Raw genomic sequence first — 18,071 nt, forward strand, 5'->3', positions numbered from 1 at the left:
GGGATCGACATTGTGTGGCCTCTGGATCCCACAGCAGTCATGGGCAACAAGAACATCCTGGTCTTGTTGGACCATGCCACCCGGTACCAAGAGGCTATCCCTCTGAGGTCAGTGACAGTACCCGTGGTGGGCCGGGCATTGATGGGGATCATTTCCCGCATGAGGTTCCCCAAGGAGGGTGTACCGGGGTACAAACTTCATATCCACTTATATGAAGTCTTTGTGGAAGGAGTGTGAGGTGATCTACAAGTTCACCACTCCTTACCATCCCAAGGAAATGGGTTGGTTGAAAGGTTCAACGGTACCCTGAAAGGCATGATTGTTGGTCTGTCAAACTCCATGAGGCGTAAGTGGGACGTCCTCTTGCCATGCCTTCTCTTTGCATACAGGGAGGTACTGCAGAAGGGACTTGGCTTTAGCCCCTTTGAGCTGCTGTAAGGGCAACTTGTAAGAGCACCTCTTAGCCTGGTGAACGAAGGCTGGGAGAAAGCTCCTAGTAGGCCCCCCAGGACATATTTAGCTATGTGCTGGCCTTCAGAAACCAGACTGCGCGCTTCAGGAAAGTGTAGCCTCAGTGGAGCCTTGCGCTCTACAGGACAAGTGGACTGGGCCTTTTGAGATAGTGGAGCGCAAGAGTAATGCCACCTACTTGGTGAACTTGCAGACTCCAAGGAACCCCTTGAGTGTCCTACATGTGAACCACCTCAAACCACATTTTGAGAGGTCTGAACTGACCATGCTCTTGGCAACCGATGAAAGAATGGAGGAGGAGAGTGAACCTCTTTTTGACCTTCTGTCGGTCAAAGAGCAAGATGGGTCTGTGGAGGGTGTGAACCTCTCCCCAACACTGACCCTGGAACAAGCAGAGGGACTGTCGCCAGTTGCTGGGGCAGTTTACCTCTCGGTTTACCATGACCCCAGGAGTTACCCATTTGTGCACCCAGGATGTGGACACTGGAGACAGTCCACCTGTGAAACATAAAATCTACAGGGTGACTGACAAGGTCAAAGCCAGCATAAAGGAAGAGGTCTCCAAGATGCTACCATTAGTGGGTGATAGCGTTCTCCAGCAATCCTTGGGTAAAGCCCAATGATCTTGGTCCCAAAGGCTGCTCCCCCAGGTTTCACCCCTGAACTTAGGTTCTGTGTGGACTACCCTGGGCTCAATGCCGTCACTAAAACTGACAGGCACCCCATCCCTGGAGCTGAGGAGCTCACAGATCGGCTAGGAGCTGCAAAGTTTCTCAGTATGTTTGACTTAACGCCTGGGTACTGGCAGATTGTCTTGACTGATGGGGTCAAAGAGGGGCACTACCAGTTCTGGATCATTCCTTTTGGGCTGAAGAACGCCCCTGACACCTTTCAGAGGTTGGTCAACCAGGTCTTGGCTGGGCTGGAGGATTTCAGCGCTGCCTATCTGGATTGCATTGTAGTGTTCAGTTCCAGCTGGGAAGATCACTTGACCCACCTCTGGGAAGTGTTGAAGGCCTTGCAGAAGGCAGGCCTCACTATTAAGGCCAGTAAGTGCCAAATAGGGCAGGGGTCGGTGGTATACTTGGCACCATTCTGGCTTCGGAACCCCCCCAAGACCCAGACAGAGGTGAGAGCTTTTTTAGGTCTCAACCATTATTACAGGAGATTTGTCAAGGGCTATGGCACCATTGGTGCCCCCTTGACAGAGCTGACTTCCAAGAAGCAGCCCAAAAAAGTGATCTGGACTGAGGCTTGTCAGACCACTTTTGATGCCCTGAAGGCAGCCATGTGCACGGCACCCATGCTGAAGGCACCCGACTTCTCCAAAGAATTTGTTGTGCAGACCGACGCTTCAGAGCATGGTGAGGGGACAGTTCTAGTGCAGCTAAATGAAGAGGGCCTAGACCAGCCTGTAGTCTTCATTAGCAGGATGTTACTCCCCAGGGAACAGAGGTGGAGCACTATTGAGCGAGAAGCTTTTGTTGTGGTCTGGTCGCTGAAGAAGCTAAGACCCTTCTTGTTTGGGACTCACTTCCGGGTTCAGACAGCCCATGGGCCCCTCAGATGGTTGATGCAGATGAGGGGTGAGAACACAAAACTATTGAGGTGGAACATCCCCCTACAGGGAATGGACTTTACGTAGAACACGCCTGGTACAGAAAATGCTAATGGTCTGTCCAGATTCCTCCACCTTAGTGATGAGAACTCCCATGAGGTTGGGCAGTTCTCCTCACTTTCAGCTGGGGGGCAGGGGACATGTGTTAGACCTGGCATCCTTGGTGTGGTTTCCCCTGTCTTTTTGGCTTTGCCACCTGTATTTTTAACTGTGTGCTGGTTTTTGTTTTTTCTGGTTTTGGTACTCTGGGCACTTTACCACTGCTGCTCAGTGCTAAAGTGCAAGTACTCCCTGTGTACATTGTGATTATGATTGGTTATCTCTCATTGGCATATTTGATTTACTTGTAAGTTCCTAGTATAGTGCACAATGTGTGCCCAGGGTCTATAAAACAAATGCTATTGGTGGGTCTGCAGCACTGATTGTGCCACCCACATGAGTAGCCCTGTAAACATGCCTCAAACCTGCCATTACAGTGTCTGTGTGTACAGTTTTAAACTGCCATGCCATGCCAACAAGTGCACCCATTTGCCAGACCCAAACCTTCCCTTTTGGTACATGTAAGGCACCCCTAACGGAGGCCCAAGGTAGCCCCATTGGCAGGGTGCAGTGAATTTAAAAGATAGGACATGTACTAGTGTGTGTTACATGTCCTGATAGTGAAATACTGCCAAATTTGTTTTTCACTATTGCAAGGCCTTTCTGTCCCATAGGATAATATGGGGACTGCCTTGAAATACTTTTTAAGTGCAGTTTCCAATTGTAAGCAGATAGAGGTATAGAGTTTGGGGCCTCTGAACTCACAATTTGAAAGTACATATTTTGGGAAAGTTATTTTTTAGATTGTGCGTTTGAAAATGCCACTTTTAGAAAATGGGCATTTTCTTGCTTAACCATTCTGTGCCTCTACCTGGCTGCTAAATACACGTCTGTCCTGCATATCCTGATGGGTTTTCCTTGGCTAGAGTGTTGGGAGGAGCTTATACTTGCACCTGAATAGGGCTGCCCCTGTCCTTACACAATGCAGTCTCCACTGTGTCTGGGGCCAGGGCAGGAAAGGCAGGGTCTTGTGCAGTACAGACTTTACTTTGAAGTTTGCCTACTTCAAAGGCAGAAATTAGTACAAGTATTGGACCCAAAACCCCAGACTTTTAGAACACTTCTGGATCAAGAGGAGGCCCTACCAAGGAGAAAACCTGAAGAGTTGTGAGAAGAAGTACTGGCCTGTTGCTGTGTGTGCTTTGCTGGGTTGGCCTGCAGTTGCTGCTTCTGCTCTGGAGAGGACAAAGACTGGACTTTGCTGTGTTTCCTCCTTGTGAAAGTTCTCCAAAGGTTTGGACTGAGCTTGCCTCCTGTTAAGAAGACATCAAAAACTTCACCTGCCAGACCCTGGTTTCTCTTGTTGAGGACCCTGACTTGCCAAGTGATGCCCACTCCAGTTCATAGGCCATTGGGAGTGAAATCTGGCATAAAAACAAGAAGAACGAGGCACACTGACTCTGGACGACTCCAGAACCATCGCCGCTGTCTGACTCTGTGCCGTTGCCGTGGTCCCCGCTGAAGTGCGACAACAGCAACTGACACCACAGGTCCTATGCTGCAGCATCGCTGCTGATGTCCCATGACATCATGAGTCCCGAGTGCCATACCATTGATGTCCGTGACACCCGACTGGGCTGCGGCCCTGTGGTGTGACCGCAACCCCAAGAGGTTTCCCTATCGAGTCTTGACCCGCCAGTCTCATTGACTCTGCTGGATCGTAAGGAACCAAGGCCCCAATGCCACCTCACCTCCGTTGCCTCCGTAGGGAACCGACGTCTCACTGACATTTCATCTCCTGCATAGCAGCATGGAACCAACACCACATCAGCTGCATGGACGCCTCTTCTCCCCGACCCCATGCCACATCTTTGACTTTGCCTAGTTTCTAAGGTACTGTACCTGGGGTCCGTGTGAGTCTGTGACTGGCGCTGCACTTCCCCGCGAGTGGCATCAGACTGTTGGGAACTACTCCATTAACGACATCGTGATAGCCCCAGTTGGATCTATTGTGTTTCTAAGCGCTCTCCTGAAGTTTAAAAGCTTTGAAAATGTGTTTCTTTGCCTGTGTATGTTGTATTTTTGTTGTTTTGGTCTTGTTTTATTTGGGTAAATATTGGCTATTTTTCTAAACTGGTGTGGTGTCCATTTGTAGTGTTTTCACTGTGTTACTGTGCAGGGGGTACAAATACTTCACACATTGCCTCGGAGATATGCTTGACTGCTAATGCCAAGCTACCAAGGAGGAGAGCAGGGGTTATTTTAGGAGTGTGACTCCCATACCCTGACTAGAGTGAGCGTCCCTGCTTGGACAGGGTGTAGACTGACTGCCAACTAGATCATATATCTAACACCATGGGAACATTTTTTTAACCCACTATCGCACAAGTCAGATCTTGTGTTTAATATGCACTCTTGGATGTGGGTCTGTGCCATTTCATCGTCTAAGAGTGTTTTCACTTTCTCTTCATTGTGCAAAGTATTTCTGAAGGTCAACCTAACACTGTGTATACTAAAGGAACGCAGTCGCCATAGGTCAGACCCAGGAGTGTAGACTGTGAAATGAACCGAAATCTATGCAACCTTTACATCTAAGGGATTCTGTCCCACATGATACCAACTTGGCAACTATTCACATCTGGTAACCTGAAAAGTACCTAAACAATCTATGAAAGGTGCAGACTTCGCCTAGTCCTAAAGGGGCGAAAGGCTGCTTACAAAGTAACCAGAATGAACATCAGCTATTTAATAAAGGCAAGTCGTTGAATACAAAGCACTGTTAAATTGATGCAGTCGATGCCTAAGGTGCTACCTGCTGCGGTGAGATTGCTTGTGAGTGCTGACATTATATTTCCACAATTACTTTCTCATCTTGGCATGTCAATGAGGTACTCTGTACTGTAACTAGTTAGATGTAGGCGATATACCAATGGGAAACAAATTGACATATCCACGGGACAAAGAAACCTTTGTCCCAGATTCTTAGTTAACTGTGTATGAAATGTAAATATTCAAACTTATTTTATCAATTATAATTTACAAAAACGTTTTTTAAAGAATCATAATTAGTGTATCAAGTTTTTTACATCTATTCAACTATGCAAAAGATGTCACAAGAGGTCAAATAGAAAACAAAAGAAAAGGCAGTAGGATTAGAGTGGATTATGATTTAATTCTAAAACACATAAAGGATACATGAATTACAATATCTGCGTTTCAAAACAATTCAACTGTATGCCAATTCAATAATCGAAATAAAGCAGCTAGAGCGCTCAACTGTTGCAACTAGTCCTTCACCGACAGAAATTTTCCGATTTTCAAATTGCTATTATTGTTTTTTGACCTTAGAATGCCCTTTTCAACGAAATCTCTTCTTCTTTTTGAGGTTTTAACTGTATTTGCTTGGGATCCCGGTGGTGTTAGCATTGCAGAAGCTCACAATTGTTGCCTTGTAATCACATTTTTGTTGCCCAACTTCTAAAAACAAGAGCTTCCGGCTCTCTTCCAGTGTTTAAACATATGTTTTCATGCACTAATCTATGATTTACAATAGCAAAATGTGTCATCCTGACCGAGACTATGAGTACATGTACTACCTGTGCACCAGTATTTGTGAGGTATGCATCTCTGGGGAAACCACTGGCACCTGAACATTTCAGAAGTTTGCTGAAAATAGCTGAACCATCTCCTCGTCACTGCTCCTCAATATCAAGACTTTTTCAAGAATATGAAAATCTGCAGCACCTTTATAAACCTTTTCTGTTATCTACACCTTCCTACTGACTGCAGAACAAAGTAACAAAGGCGTGCTCTTATTAGATCATGGCAGTCTGCTCTGAGCTACTCTTCATTTGCACATATCAAGTTGACAATGGACATCACAAGTCTGAATATCCAGGAAGGATAGGTCAGGCCATGGAAACCACACAGCTCAACCAAAGGAGACAAATATTCCTTAATAAAGTGTAACATAGCTCACATGCATGACCTTCTTGAGGCATCAACAGCTCTCGATTGCTTTACCTACTAATGAGAATTACTGTGTATGAAAGGTATTTTTCTCCTAACATTTTTAAGAATATTCAGCAAAGAACCCAATTTCGACTTGTAGAAATTAAACAATGAGCACTGCAATTTTCAAGTTAGAAGCAGCAGCTTTGCTAGTGTGTGGGTTTCACCACCTTGGCTGCACTACAAACCCAGGGGCCTCTGCCTAAGGCAGCACACATGCCACCGAGTTATTCAGTAAGGAAGAATTCTAATTAACTGACGTTTAACAGGTCTAGGCCGTTGAAGCAGACTGTAGTGCCTCCTGGCGGCTGACAGCAAGCCTGGATGTACTACTGACAGCGGCAAGCTGAGCTCCGAAAGAAGAGGTAATGTTTGCTCTGCACAGAGGCCCAGCCCATTGCCAGTCATCCGCAGGTCTTGTCCTCTCCAGCACACGTATACCTGATGCATTACTGATGGGCTCTCATCTTGAATCATGGGGCATCTTCTGAAGACTTGAAGGAGTGCGTATGGCAGCAGGTGCCCCCACTAAGACGGGAGGCAGAGACTCCCCAAGCCGCAAATGTGCTATATGGCCAACCTGAAACTAATCTGCAAGATCACGGGTAAGAGCGAGAGACATACCCGCAAGTGGCAGCGACGTGTGTGAGTTCGAACCTCCTGTCCAGTCAAGGGTAAAACTCTACACACCGGGTATTCCATTTAATCCAAATATGTTGATTAACAGGGAAATGTTTAAGGTTCGAAGCTTCAGCATACATTTGATTCCAGTTATTGTTTCACATCTAATGAATGTACTCCGTTGCGAAAATCCAGCCCAATATAATTCACATTTACTATTGTTTCCAAATATTGACCTAATGATTGGTGCTTAAGTCTGAGTGAGTGTGTTTAAGGTTGACATCGCAACAAGGAAAAATAATCATGAACGCTGACATAGCTACTGAACATATAGGTGAATTATTCACGAACCAGCAAACCCCACAGACAAACAAAGTCAAGTAGTCCACGGAGAGACCATTTTACCTTCATTCCTCGTTCTTGGTCTGTTGCAGGAAGGACCACTGTTCTTGCTTCCAATCTGCACAAAGAACTGAACTAGCCTGGTACAGAGATACAAAACGGATTACAAGTATGTGAAACGGCACCACAACATTATATATATATATCTTACTGACAAACAGTAGGTTTTCAACTCATCACTTTCAGCTAACCACTTAACATGGCATTACATGAGGCGCAGTGGTTTTCGCTGTAATGGTGCAACGTACTTATGGGGTCATTGCAACCCTGGCGGTCATCGACCGCCAGGGTGGATGGCCACGGAAGCACCGCCAACAGGCTGGCGGTGCTTCCAATGGGATTCCGGCCGCAGCTGTAAAGCCGCGGTCGCCCAGCCGGGTCCGGCGGTTTCCCGCCGGATTTCCCCCGGCTGGGAGAATCCTCCATGGGGATTCCGACCCCCTTCCCGCCAGCCTGTTTCTGGCGGTTTTCACCGCCAGAAACAGGATGGCGGGAACGGGTGTCATGGGGCACCTGGGGGCCCCTGCACTGCCCATGCCACTGGCATGGGCAGTGCAGGGGCCCCCTAACAGGGCCCCAGCAGGATTTTCACTGTCTGCATAGCAGACAGTGAAAATCGCGACGGGTGCAACTGCACCCGTCGCACCCCTGCAACACCGCCGGCTCCATTCGGAGCCGGCTTCTATGTTGCAGGGCCTTTCCCGCTGGGCCGGCGGGCGCTCCCTTGGCGGGCGCCCGCCGGCCCAGCGGGAAAGTAAGAATGGCCTCCGCGGTCTTCTGACCGCGGAGCGGTCATTTGACGGGGTTAGTTTGGCGGGCGGCAACTGCCGCCCGCCAAACTTGGAATGACCCCCTTAATGTCCAATGATCTACGTGGCGGTGTATCTTGGGGGCAGATTGTCGCAGTGTTGGTGATTGGAAAATCCCATTTGTAAGTGTGGATAGTTCCTGGCCAAACAGAGCGCTATAACCACATTCACAAATCCTGACAACGCACAACCAGGTAATGCAGCAAAGGGAATCTTTTGAGTGCCAGGGTGTTGCCTTGCGGTACTAATGGTTTTGCTAGCTGTATTCCGTGCTCACAATTTACCAGGTTTGGGCAGGTGTATTATTAAAGCTTCAGGCTTGCAGAGGTGTTCCTATTTGTCTAAGCTCCATAGGATGGCATCAACCCCCCAACTAACTGTTCACATTGGCACAGGCCTGACATGCGCCCATCTTGAGGGGTGGGTGCTGCGGACACGAGGTGGAGAAACCAGCCCAGAAATCATTAGTAATGGTTTGGGTGGGACAGCCAAATATGATTTTTCAAGTAAGCAGAACCCAGGGCAGCGCCGAGCACTGTGCAGGTGGAGGATGCACATTCGTCTGCAGGTGCAGGCAGGAGGTGGCCCATGCTTTGCCAAGGCATCTGGCACCCATTTTAGAACACAATGACATTTTTGATTGATTGTTTCTTCTCGGGGGCCAGTTGGACTCTTCTCATTGGACATTTGCTGGACGGCACAATCGTATATTTGAGCGTGGAATTGCTCATCACTGCAGCAGTGTGTTGTGCGTCTCTGACAAGAACAATAACAAAGAGCATTTAGGACTTTTACGTTTTTAAAAATATATATCTAACTTCATAGTCATCTTCCTTACAATATAACAGTGGCTTGCATGACAGTGGCTTTTCCTGTGATGAACTCTCAGGAACATTCCTGGTTTTGGAGTGGATCTTCGGGCCACTAGAGCTCTGCATTCTGCAGCAAAACCCAACTTCTACCACCCCATGCAGCTCAATCTGCCAGGCACTATTTGCAAACCATCCCCTGACTGTACATTACTTTCTAACCTATGCCAGTATCCTGATCTGTTGGGCGTGGTATTCTTCTTATATACCGCCCGTGTGCACTGTCTGTTGCATAATGTTGGCAGGGTTCGCCCTTCACAGCAGAGTGCGCACCCACCCAGCCATGCGTTTCTTGTTGATACTATGCTTTTTTTTGTGCTGTCTTGCATTGCCCATGTGGAGTTGCATGGCCCTGTAAGGTGAGTGTAGTCTGCTTAATGCAAGTAATCCCGTCACAAACATATTGATATTCCCCCTTGGTGTGGTTCATTTGACGATGCAAGCCTCGCTCAGATTCTTTTGTTCTCCCCACCATCAGGCTCATGGATCCTTTGTCAATAGGCTCTACGCCTCTGGATGAAAGGATCCATGACCCCACCCCGCCCTGCTTGTGCAGTACCAGATTGCAGTGGTGTTGTCTGTGAACACCTGCACCAGCTTTCCCTTGACAGAGGGAAGAAATGCCTTCAATGCTAACCGGATCGCAAGGAGCTCCAAAAGGATGATGTGGAGTCCGGACTCCGCTGGAGAGCAGATGCCTCTGATCTCCACCTCTCCCAGATGGCAGCCCTATCCCAGGAGTGACTAATCTGTCACTATTGTGAGATCTGGCTGGGAAGGGGAGAGGAATCTGCCTCCCAACCAGTCGCGGTTTGTTAACCACCACTGCAAATCTTGTGCAATTTGCTCTGAGATATGGACCTAGTCGGAGAGATTCCTCTGATGCTGTGCCCACTGGAACTTCAGGTCCCACTGCAGAGCCTACATATGTCATTGGGCATGTGTCACTAAAAGGATACAGGAAGCCATGAGGCCCAGCAACCCCAGAGTCATTCTCACTGAAATCCAGGATAGAGACTGAAACATCAGTATCATAGCCTGAATATCCTAGACTCGCGGCTCGGGGGAATAAGCCTGAAACTGCACTGTGTCTAGAACAGCTCAGATGAAAGGAAGCATCTGAGACGGAGTCAGGTGTGGACTTCTGCACATTTACAGTGAACCACAGTGAATGCAGAAAGTCTGCCGTAGTCTGGAGGTGGGAAACGACAGCCTGGGGCAAGCTGCCTTCAACAGCCAGTCGTCGAGATAGGGGAAGACTGAAACCCCTGATCGGTGCAGATGAGCTGTGACTACTGCCATCACCTCGGTGAACACCCAACGGGCACTGGAGCACTGGTGGCCTACTGTGAACCGCAAGTAACATCTGTGAGCAGGCAGGATGGGAATATGGAAATAAGCCTCCTGCAAGTCCAATGCTACCATCTAATCTTCTGGGTCCAATTTTGTTAAAACCTGAGCCAGAGTGAGCATTTTGATCTTCTTCTTGAGAAAGAGATTGAGGGATCTAAGATCTAGGAAAGGACGGAGGCCCTTGTCCTTTTTAAGCACCAGAAAGTAGCAGGAATAGCAAACATGACCTACTTCTGGCATGGGAACCGTCTCTATGGCTCCCTTTGCCAAGAGAGTGTAACTTCCTCTCAGGGAAGGGACAGATGATTCCTGGTCATCTAATCAAATGATAGTGGCATGGATGGAGGAGTAGTCTTGAAGGAAAGGGAGTAACCCCTTCGGACTATCTGCAAAACCCACATGTCTGACGTGATGGATTGCCAGTAGAGCAGGTGATGGCGAATCCTGCCTCTGACAGGCTCTTGGTGAGGAGTCAGACAAGGAAGGCTTAGAGGCTGCTGCAGAGGGGGCGGTGTACTGGCCAGAACACTGGCTCCCTGATCCATGGGGTCAGTGGATCCTATGCCCTTGGCCACGCAGAGGCTGGGCAGCATGCAATGGCTGGCTGGGAAAGTATGCAGTTGGAGGATCTTTCTGTGGTCACAAAAGGGGCGAGAGGCAGACTGGGGTGCATGAGGGGCTTCTGCGAGGTCCAAGGATCTGGCCCTAGCATGAGAATCCTTGAAGTGCTCGAGCGCCAAATCTGCCTGGTCTCTGAAGAGATGGGTGCCAAAGGGCATGTCCGTCAAAGTAGCCTGGACATCCTCCAAAAAACCAGACATCCTCAACCTTGGCGTGGCGCCTCAGGGTCATTGTTGACGAAACTGCTCTGCCCAGTGAGTCAATTGTGTCTAGTCCACAATGTATAGTAAACTTTGCTGTGATTCTCCCATCGGCAACTGCCTGAGAGAGTACAGCCAGGGCCTCCTACAGGACCTGTGGCAACACCTGTGCAACTGTGTCCCACAGTATGTGGGAATAACAACCCAAAAGGCATGCATTGTTCACAGACCGCAATACGAGGCTGGAGGAAGAAAAAATCTTCTTCCTAAGTGTATCCAACCTTTTGGATTTCCTATCTGGGGGTGTGGAAGGGAACTCGCCCTGGGAAGTGGAGGCTTAGATGACCAAGCTCTCAAGGTTGGGGTGTTGCATAAGAAAGCTTGGGTCCACAAGGGTGGGGCAATCGTGGCGGGCAATTGTCCTGTTTACAGGAGCCCCTCTGCTGGGTTTGAACTAGGTACACAGTAGTGCATCCGTGAGGGCTACATTAAAGGGGAGCATGGGTCCTGAGGTGGAAGCTCTGGATTGAAGGACCTCTGTCAGGAGGTTAGTCCTAACTACCCCGAAGGCAACTCAAAAACCAAGATCTCAGCTACTCATCTCACCACCATGTAATAGGAAGCTTCCTCCTCCATAGCCATGGTAGGAGGACAAAGCATGCCAGTAACTAGAAACGTATCCAGTCAGCTGGCCTCACCCAAGTCTCTATAGTAGTCCATAGGGTCTTGGAGCTGGTAGTCTAAAGGGTCCAGTGACACCTCCTATTCCTCACCGTAAACTAGCCCATAAGAAAAGGGCTCAGGTTTTGACACAAGAGGCAAGGCTCTTGTCGGCATTGGAGTTGGCGTTGTACGATGCCCATGTGGCTCTGTGTTGGAGTCAGCAATGAGAATGGGATGGCGCCACTCATGGACACAGGTAGCACTGGAAGCGTCAGCATCAGGACCGGCATTGGGGAAGGTCGGGTGGTACAACCAACACTGGTCTGGATCCAGGACTGAATCCATGGGTGCCCCTCGGCACTGAGGTTGGAGCTGCTGGCGTGGAACCCGAAGGGGCCGCTTCCAACTCTGAGGGGCCCGGAGGCACTCGCGTGGAGTCGAGACGCCCAAAAATGAGGTGCATGGCCTCTTAGAACTCACAAAGTTGGTCAGGGGTTGCTCCGGCTCCTGGAAACTTGGGGAGGCGCGGAGTCAGCCCAGGCTCCTCAGAACGAGGACTAAAGCATCAACACTCCCTCGTCTCATCAGCCAAGGGACTAGGAGAGGGTGAAGATCGCTTCCACTTCTTGCTCTTCTTCTTGTGCCGTGACTTACCTGATCGTCCCAAGGACTTAGAGTGGGACTATGATGATGGAGGACTCTGCGACCAATCCTGGGACCTTCGTCTTGACCAAGACCTCAACTTACGTGGAGTCAGGCATTGGGCCGCTATCAACTGCAGGGACTGCTCCTTCAAAGCCTCTGGATGCATGGCCCGATACTCAGAGCACGACTTTGGGTCGTGGTTGCGCTCCAGGTACCAAAGACACAGAAGGTGCGGATCTGTCACAGACATAACCCGATGACACGACCAGCAGGGCTTAAACCCGGCCTTCCTCAATGACATCCTCGATACAACAGGAGAAGAAAACTCAAAAAGATATTTGACAAAAGTAAAAAAAAGTCCAGCCCAAAGGTGAAAGAGAGGTAGCTCTCTTCAGATAGGCACTAGCTGATGTGGTAAGAAAAGAACTGACATCAGCACACCAGGACGGACCTATATAGCGCAGACAATGCCAATGACGGATGTGGAGCCGACCAACACCACCTAATGGTGCACAGGGGTACTGCTCAGAAAATTCGTCCGATCAAGCTAACTTCTGGGGAAATTCACTGGAAGGACTGTCCTGTCTAAGAAAGGAAATCTGGACCTGCTCTTTGAACCCAGGACCAACGGAATGACTCTAAGGGCAAGCTGGCTGTCCTCCTGTCTGTGTGAGCTACAGGGACATAAGCTCAGGAGAGGTGTTCTACATTTCCCCAGCTTACCAGACCCAACTGGACCCATCTGTGTCTACTGCTTGCCTCTTGTAGAGTGCATTTCTGATCCCCAAGAGGTGCCATCCAGGTCCTGGACCCTTGGCCGGCATCAGAATGTACTCCTCCTTGTCCAACTGAAGGTTCTCTCAAAACCGATGAAATGTGATGCAACTTGATACAAGAATTTGAATTGCAGTACCTCGCAGCTCCTGAATGGTGGCCTCATTGGAAATGAGGCCTCATGACACAATTCAATGCTCAGGACCTCACATTGCAGCATCTTGCAGTTCCTAACCAGTGGCCTCATTGGAACCGACACATCATGACGCAGCTCAACACAGGAGTTTGCAATTTGGCACCTTGCAGCTCCTGATCGGCAACCTCATCGGAAACAATGCAACTTAACTCAGCACAACACAGTACCTCGCAACTCAGGCCATGTACAATCAGGTACACTGTTCAGCGGGCCGATCTTGGTTCTGTATGCCACCCACAATCCACCATGGTCAGCCTGAACTTGTGACTTTGTCCCACCCCGGAACACAACCAGATTACCACTGTTGGCACCTTGTGAATTTGACTCTACTTTTACTTGACTTTGAAATTGCATAATTCCAGTGCTACTGATTGGATTTTTATCTTTTAGAAATATAGTTATCAAAATGTACCCTATTTTTCTAGATTGGTATGGAATTTTTGTTTTGTTGTGCCTTAACCTTTTTACTGTTTGTGGGCTACATAAATACCTTACACATTGCCTGTCAGTAAAGCCTGACTACTTTTCTGCCAAGCTACAAGAGGGTTAAGCACAGGTTAATTTAGAGACTTTCGTGGTTCACCCTGACAAGGATTGTGGTTGCTGCTTGAGAAAGGTTTTCACCCACCGCTCCCAAAACCCCAATGTTTCACATCTGCCTACACCTGCCCACATCAACAACTTGAGAGCTATATGAAGAGTACAAATTTAAAATCCCATTCCAAATCCCATGGTCAACACCCATTAATAATCCTGGGACTGAACCCAAGTTCTACAGGGAAGCCCTTGCAGAATTCACCGTGGGAAACAAAAATGTCTTTGTATTGTGCTCACTTTTCATCTAATGGACACTAGGGACCATTCAGCAGTTCCACCAATACCCTGCCAAACATTCTGCAAGGGCATCCTGGGTGCAAATCAAGCCACTGACATGAGTGCCCATTCACAAATTTTCAAGCATCTCAAGATTGTCATTCAGTTCAATGAAGGCTTCTAACCATATATTCACCCTCAAAGGCTTGATTACATGTAGCTCAGCAGAGTACAAAGTGGAGAAAAACATTCTGCTCAGACAAGACTTAGGTAGCTGGCATGCCGTTGGCAGCACAACCCGTGGATTACACATCCATTCCAGTGCGCTGCAAAGGGAAATATATTCTTCTGCCTTTCTAGCCCTGGTAGGGTTCTGTATTTTGAATAAATGGCCTCTTGGTTACTCTAGGAAGTCTTCATGAAAGAGAACATAAAAGCAGAAGTGGCTGAGTATTCTAATACTGCATTGTTTTTATGAGGGCAATGTACTGATTGGCACTTTGAAGACTCTCTCCAAGATCTACTAGTCTGTAGCATGAGCATGTTTGAATGAGAGTGAAATGTTTAATCTTTTAATTTCATACATGCACCTACTGTTTTGCTACATACATATGCGTAATGGAAAGCATTAATGTAAGCTGTGTTTGTGACTGTACTATTTTTATGTTGCTTTTGCTATCTCGGTACCATCTCAGAACAAGTGAGACAAACTTAATGCTTCTCCTTGGGTAAATTGTAAGAATCATTGCACTTGGAATGCACCTGGTAATCTTACAAATACATACGGGCCAATTCATAACAGCATCTATGAGACCGAGAAGAAGTACTCATGAGTACTCATTTACATACTCTTACATGCATTTGTGATTGACTCCCAAACGTCCAGCCCCACATCCCAACAAATAAAAGTGAAAAGAGGTCATAGTCATGTTGGACCTGGCATCCTTGGCGTGGTCTCTCCTAACTTTTTGCCTCTGCTTCCCAGGTTGTTGCTGTGTGTTGGACTCTGTTTTTGCTGTTTTCTCTGGGCACTTTACCACTGCTGACCAGTGCTAAAGTGCAAGAGCTCCCTATGTGAAATTACATGTGTAATTGGTTTTTCCATGATTGGAATATTTGATTTACTAGTAAGTCCCTAGTAAAGTGCACTAGAGGTGCCTAGGGCCTGTAAATCAAATGCTACTACTAATAGGCCTGCAGCACTGATTGTGCCACCCACCTGACCTGCCACTGCAGTGTCTGTGTGCGCAGTTTTCAAACTGCCAATTCGACCTGTCACGCGTACCCACTTGCCAGGACCAAACCGTCCCTTTTTATAGATGTAAGGCACCCCTACGGTAGGCCCTAAGTAGCCCCATGGGCAGGATGCAGTGAATGTTAGAGGTGGGACATGTACTGATGTATTTTACATGTCCTAACAGTGAAATACTGCCAAATTTGTTTTTCACTGTTGGGAGCCCTATCTCGCTGATACATTAACATGGGGACTGCCTTTAAATATTCTTAGAGTGCAGTCTTCCTTTGAGACTAGATAGAGCTATGGAGTTTGGGGTCTCTGAACTCATAATTTCAAAATAAATCTTTTAGTGAAGTTGTTTTTTAGATTATCAGTTTGAAATTGGGACTTTTAGAAAGTAGACATTTTCTTGCTCAAACCATTCTGTGACTCTGTCTGTTTGTATTCCCTGTCTGGGTCAGGCTGACAGTTGGGCTGTTTGTGAATCTACTCTAAACAGTGACACAAAAGGGAGCTGGGTTGTAGCTTGCATATCCTGATTAGCCATCTGGGTTAGAGTGGAGGGAGGAGTCATCACTTACACCTCAATGGGCTGTGCCTGCCCTTACACAATGCAGTCTTCAACCCCCTGGTGTGTGTCTGGGGCCTGGCCTGGGCAAGGCAGGAGCCTGTAAACAACAGAGACTTTTCTTTGAAGTTGGGCAACTTCAAAGGCAGAAAAGGGTATAAGCAGTGGACCCAAAACTCCAGACTTTAGATTTCTTCAAGATTTGCTTTTGGAACCAAGAGAAACCTCCGCCAAGGGGAAGAGCTGAAGAGCTGAGGAGAAGTGCTGCCCCTGTTTGTGACTGTGCTTTGTTGGGCTATCCTGCAGTTGCTGCTTCTGCCTGTGAAAGGGGACAAAGACTAGACTTTTGTGGTATATTCCTGCTTGGGAAGAATCTCCAAGGGTTTGGACTGAGCTTGCCTCCTGTTTTTGAAGCCTCAGAAACAGCAAAGGCTTCAACAACCAGTCTCTTAGTCTGCATGATGTGGACTCTAGCTTGTCAGATGGTGCCATTCCCGTTCCTGGGCCCCTGAGAGTGAATTTCTGGTAAAATCCTGTGAAACTACGCTGGACGATGCGGAGTGACCTCGCAAGGATGCCGCTGCATGGAACCCGTGACACCGCCTGCACTTGAAGCCATGGACCTCGCAGAAGCACGATGACCCCACCGACATCGCAGGCCCCGCATCACCAATGCTGCTGACATCTCAAGAACTCACAAGATCTGAGTGTCGTAGCACCTACATTCATGACACCCGACTCCGTTGCATCACCTGTGACATGAACGCAACCCAGTGATGTTGCCCCGCAGCATTGTGACTTCACCAGACTTCGGCTTTGCCGGAGGTGCCCAGGGACTGACTCCTCGCAACTGATGCTGCCTCACCTCCACCACTCCGCAGCAAGGACCTGATGCCTCTTTGTGATGCCTTCGCTCCTTCACGTAGCACCACCAGAACTGACGCCGCCCCGGATCCAGCAACACCTCGCTCCCCAACTCCGTGCACTGCCCTGTTTTCCACACTTTGGCTAAGGTACTCTACCTGAGGGTCCGTGTGACTCCATAAACGGCACCAGTATCGTCGCATTGTGGGAAACAACTCCATCACAATGCCTCTTAACATCAAATTGCAGCATTGGTGCTTCTAGGCGTTTTTTGTGTGTTTTTAATTGTTAAATTCATATTCTTAATTGTGTATTGTGGAATTTTTTTATCGATTTGGTCTTGTTTACTTAGATAAATATTTACTATTTTTTTTAAAACCTGTGTGGTATCCATTTTGTAGTGTTTCACTGTATTATTGTGTGTTTTGATACAAATACTTTACACACTGTCTCTGGGTTAAGCCTTTATGCTCGTGCCAGCTACCAAGGGGGTAAGTGGGGTTTAACCGGGTGTGTTTCCTCCTTGCTGTGACTACAGTGAGGGTCCTTGCTTGGACAGGGGATAACCTAACTGCCAACGAAAGACCCCATTTCTAACAAGACCCATTTGCATTACTTGTACATGAATATTTCCGGAATAGTCTAATGTTTTCTCATTTCATACGTTTGGAGCTGCTTCACAAAGAAATGTATGATAATGTAAAACAATACCACAGAAAAACTACTTTACATACTCCAAGATACCCTTGTAAATAGGTATTACTTGTACATGATAATCCCTGAATAGTTCAACTTTTACTCATATCTATTTGGAGCTGCTGCACAAAGGCATGCATGAGTATGTAAAGTAACACCACGGAGGTACTACTGTTCCGCTGAATTTTTGCTAATGAATATTCATGTATCCTGAGTGTTGAATCTGCATAGAAAATGAGTTAACACAGAGAAATAATACACACATTTGAAACTGTGCCTACTTGAGTGACCACTAATATTCACGAAGTGTACTTATTAACAGTTTATTAATGTAAAATGTTGAGCTCATGTTTGGATCAATGTAGTAGTATGTCATATTAAGGGTCATGTATTTTGTATTTGCTTTATTAATCATAGGCCTTAATTTAGCGAGGTCTTGGGCCTAGTTGCACGGCCTCATGCCAAGATGCATTGCTTAGGCAATTTATAAAATGGCTGCTTTGAGAATTAAATTGTGATTTTCCATTTTATGGACCGAATGTTAGTAGCTAGAATTCTTTCCCATGAGAATTGCTTGCTACAATATGTTGTACTAGCTAGG

The 18,071-nt window shown here is 47.5% G+C and overlaps 1 protein-coding gene across 1 annotated transcript in view; it reads right to left on the bottom strand.

Annotated features, from left to right (window-relative positions):
* The window catches only part of RELN (reelin), a 1,304,886-nt gene that overhangs the window by 268,176 nt on the left and 1,018,639 nt on the right, over nucleotides 1-18,071 (bottom strand). The window contains exon 31 of the mRNA XM_069229640.1: nucleotides 7,166-7,242. Coding sequence (XP_069085741.1) covers nucleotides 7,166-7,242 — 77 coding nt within the window. The remainder of the gene's footprint in view (nucleotides 1-7,165; nucleotides 7,243-18,071) is intronic.

The sequence above is a fragment of the Pleurodeles waltl genome, chromosome 4_1 (genome assembly GCF_031143425.1).
Source record: "Pleurodeles waltl isolate 20211129_DDA chromosome 4_1, aPleWal1.hap1.20221129, whole genome shotgun sequence".
In the NCBI taxonomy this organism is placed as follows: Eukaryota; Metazoa; Chordata; class Amphibia; order Caudata; family Salamandridae; genus Pleurodeles; species Pleurodeles waltl.